This window comes from Bison bison, unplaced genomic scaffold (genome assembly GCF_000754665.1).
Source record: "Bison bison bison isolate TAMUID 2011002044 unplaced genomic scaffold, Bison_UMD1.0 scf7180017864519, whole genome shotgun sequence".
Classification (NCBI taxonomy): domain Eukaryota; kingdom Metazoa; phylum Chordata; class Mammalia; order Artiodactyla; family Bovidae; genus Bison; species Bison bison.
The window spans coordinates 5,674,102-5,678,451 of record NW_011495072.1 but is presented as its reverse complement, the minus strand read 5'-3'; the positions used below and the strand labels follow the sequence as shown (position 1 = coordinate 5,678,451).

The following is a 4,350-nucleotide window of genomic DNA, read 5'->3' as shown; positions in this document are numbered from 1 at the left end:
GTTTTCTGAATGTTGAGTTTTAAGCCAACTTTTTCACTCTCCTTCACTTTCATCAAGAGGCTTTTGAGTTCCTCTTCACTTTCTGCCATAAGGGTGATGTCATCTGCATATCTGAGGTGATTGATATTTCTCCCGGCAATCTTGATTCCAGCTTGTGTTTCTTCCAGTCCAGCGTTTCTCATGATGTACTCTGCATAGAAGTTAAATAAGCAGGGTGACAATATACAGCCTTGACGAACTCCTTTTCCTATTTGGAACTAGTCTGTTGTTCCATGTCCAGTTCTAACTGTTGCTTCCTGACCTGCATACTGAAGTTTTAATTAGTTCTAAAAATCTGATCAATTTTCCTTTATGGTCTGTTTCTTTTTCATAGTTTCAGGTCTTTAAAAACAATATTTAAAATATTTTAATTTGATATTCTTTGTTTAATTATTTCAATATCTGAAGCCTTTTCAGTTCTGATTTTGCTCTTTGTTCTTTCTACTGATTTTTACTCTTGGAGCCTTATTTCCTTACATTTTTTTATTTCTTGGAACTATCTGTGGTAATTTTCTGAGGCTTGTGTTGAAATTGTTATCCTCCCAAAAAGATTATCTTGAGGGCACTACTAACCGGAGCCCATTTGAAGTTTTTTAAGATTATTGAGATAACATGAATTCAGTTGTAACTAACCCCTGGCCCACCCCCCCAAATATAAGGCCACTTCATGGCTACTACAGATTTTCATGACAGTTTTTATACCATTCACTCAGTGCCAGGGTCAAGACAAGTTTCCTTACTGTATTCTTCTATGTGGCAGATTTATTTCTTATTTATACTTTCACTGATTAGGTAGTCTTTTGAGTTTGGGACTTTATGCAGGCTTGTCTTACTGGATTCTGTACCTTTAGTGAGCTCTCAGTTTTATCTCTTATCTCCTTTACCCTAGGTAGGTTTGACATTAATAGAATTATTTAATGACACGACTATTTAGTTTTGACTGGGCTAGGTCTTCGTTGCTGCACGTGGGCTTTCTTTAGTTGCAGTGAATGGGGGCTGCTCTTTGTTGCAGTGCATGGGCTTCTTGTTGCAGTGGGTTTTCTTGTAGAGCATGCGTTCTAGGCTCATGGGCTTCAGTACTTGCAGCATGTTAGCTCAGTAGTTGTGCATGGGCTCTAGAGTGTGGGCTCAGTAGTTGTGGTGCATGGGCTTGGTTGTTCCACAGCATGTGGCATCTTCCCAGACCAAAGATTGAACCCATGTTCCCTGTATTGGCAGGTGGATTCTTAACCAAGGCACCATCAGGGAAGTCCTAATGACATAGTTTTTGAAGTAATCTCTACGTTAATATTTTTGTTAGTTTGAAAGTATTTATTTTGACTGGAATATTGAATAAAATAATTTTAATTTCTCTTCATTTTTTAGTGTAACAATTTGAGGAAACAGGTTGAAAATAAAAGCAAGTTTATTGAAGAACTCCAGCAGGAGGTATGTACTGATTCTCAAAATCAAATTACTTTTTTAAAAAAACCCTTTATATTCACTGCAGTTTTAGAGAATAATTCTTTCCTTTACTTTAGTAATTTAGTCTAAGTCAGTGAAAGTATAAGTTTGAATCACTTTGATATTAAACATAATTCTTTATTTTTTACTTCTAACAGAATAAGGCCTTTAAAAAAAAGAGTACAGCAGAAAGCAAGCAGCTGAATGTTTATGAGATAAAGGTATTTGGAATCTTTATTTAAGAAAAAAAAATACTAGTACATAGATGAGAATTTAGAAATTTAAGCCCTTTGTGTGTGTGCTAAGTCACTTCATTCATGTCCGACTCTTTGCAATCCTATGAAATGTAGCCTGCCAGGCTATTCTGTCCATGGGATTCTCCAGGAAAGAATATTGGAGTGGGCTGCCATGCCCTTCTCCAGGGGATCTTCCGGACCCAGGGATCAAACCCACATCTCTTACATCTTCTGTATTGGCAGGCAGGTTCTTTACCACTAATGCTACCTGGGAAGCCCAGGCCAGTGAAGGATAGTGAAGGACAGGAAGGCCTGGTGTGTTGATGAGGTTGCAAAAAGTCAGACATGACTTAGTGACTGAACCATAGCAACAAAGCCCTTTATATTGTAGCAGTTATTTTAGTTTTAATAGAACACACATCTTTGGTTTAGCTGTGTTAAAATCATTTAAGCCAGGGGTCCCCAACCTCTGGGCCATGGACTGGTTCATAGCCTATTAGGAACCAGGCTGCAAACAGATGAGTGACAGGCAAGTGACCAAAGCTTCATCCACTCCCCATCAATCTTATTGCCTCTTGAGCTCTGCCTCCTGTCAAATCAGTGGAGGCATTAGATTCTCATAGGAGTGCAAACCCTACTGTGAACTGTGTGTGCTGAGGGATCTAGGTTGCATGCTCCTTATGAGAATCTAATGCCTGATGATCTCAGGTGGAGCTGAGGTATGTTAGCACTGGGGATCAGCTGCAAATACAGATTATTATTAGCAGAGAGGTTTGACTGCATAGCTAACTGCTAAGTCACTTCAGTCGTGTCCGACTCTGTGCGACCCCATAGACGGCAGCCTACCAGGCTCCTCTGTCCCTGGGATTCTTCAGGCAAGAACACTGGAGTGGGTTGCCATTTCCTTCTCCAATGCATGAAAGTGAAAAGTGAAAGTGAAGTTGCTCAGTCGTGTCCGACTCTTCGCGACCCCATGGACTGCAGCCTACCAGGGATTTGCTCCTCCTCCATCCATGGGATTTGCCAGGCAAGAGTACTGGAGTAGGGTGCCAGTGCCTTCTCTGTGACTGCATCAGTTCAGTTTAGTTTAGTCGCTCAGTCGTGTCTGACTCTTCGCAACCCCATGAACTGCAGCACGCCAGGCCTCCCTGTCCATCACCATCTCCCGGAGTTCACTCAAACTCATGTCCATCGAGTCAGTGATGCCATCCAGCCATCTCATCCTCTGTCGTCCCCTTCTCCTCCTGCCCCCAATCCCTCCCAGCATCAGGATCTTTTCCAATGAGTCAACTCTTCACATGAGGTGGCCAAAGTACTGGAGTTTCAGCTTCAGCATCATTCCCTCCAAAGAAATCCCAGGGCTGATCTCCTTCAGAATGGACTGGTTGGATCTCCTTGCAGTCCAAGGGACTCTCAAGAGTCTTCTCCAACACCACAGTTCAAAGGCATCAATTCTTCAGCACTCAGCCTTCTTCACAGTCCAACTCTCACATCCATACATGACCACAGGAAAAACCATAGCCTTGACTGGGTGGACCTTTGTTGGCAAAGTGATGTCTCTGCTTTTGAATATGCTATCTAGGTTGGACATAACTTTCCTTCCAAGGAGTAAGCGTCTTTTAATTTCATGGCTGCAGTCACCATCTGCAGTGATTTTGGAGCCCAAAAAAGTAAAGTCTGATAGAGACCATAATAAATCAGTTATTTGCAGATTCATAGCAAAATCCTATCAGTGAGTGGCAAGTGACAATTAAGCTGCATCTGGTGGCAGGCTTTATAGTGGCAAGTAAGTTAATGTACTTCAATTGTATAGCCTCATCTGATGGCAGGCTTTAAGTCAGAATCCAACATTTATTTTAGTCTGTGTATAGCTTGCCCATTATTTTCTTTACCACTTCTGTCTGTGATATACTACTGCATAGATAAGGGAGTGGGTTTTTTTCTACATATAATAGAACTTTTTTTTCCATAATAAAGACACTCCCTTTATGTAGTAATATTCTCTTGCCTTAGAGAGTAATTCTTCTGTTTTATTGTTATAATTATACTAATTTTCTTCTTAGTGTTTAGTGTTTGAATGGTGTTCAGTTATTTATTTAAAGTATTGGAGTTTCAGCTTCAACATCAGTCCTTCCAGTGAACACCCAGGACTGATCTCCTTTAGGATGGACTGGTTGGATCTCCTTGCAATCCAAGGGACGCTCAAGAGTCTTCTCCAACACCACAGTTCAAAAGCATCAATTCTTCGGTGCTCAGCTTTCTTCCACAGTCCCAACTCTCACATCCATACATGACCGCTGGAAAAACCATAGCCTTGACTAGACAGACCTTTGTTGGCAAAGTAATGTCTCTGCTTTTTAATATGCTATCTAGGTTGATCATAACTTTCCTTCCAAGGAGTAAGCGTCCTTTAATTTCATGGCTGCAGTCACCATCTGCAGTGATTTGGGAGCACAAAAAAATAAAGTCTGACACTGTTTCCACTGTTTGTCCATCTATTTCCCATGAATTGATGGGACTGGATGCCATGATCTTCGTTTTCTGAATGTTGAGCTTTAAGCCAACTTTTTCACTCTCCTTCACTTTCATCAAGAGGCTTTTGAGTTCCTCTTCACTTTCTGCCATAAGGGTG

At 41.0% G+C, this 4,350-nt stretch overlaps 1 protein-coding gene across 2 annotated transcripts in view; it reads left to right on the top strand.

Moving 5' to 3' along the window:
• SYCP1 (synaptonemal complex protein 1) overlaps positions 1–4,350 on the top strand; it is a 147,263-nt gene that overhangs the window by 89,515 nt on the left and 53,398 nt on the right. For both annotated transcript variants that reach the window (XM_010830745.1, XM_010830744.1), the window contains exons 21-22: positions 1,405–1,467; positions 1,641–1,703. In XM_010830745.1, the coding sequence (XP_010829047.1) occupies positions 1,405–1,467; positions 1,641–1,703 (126 nt within the window). The remainder of the gene's footprint in view (positions 1–1,404; positions 1,468–1,640; positions 1,704–4,350) is intronic.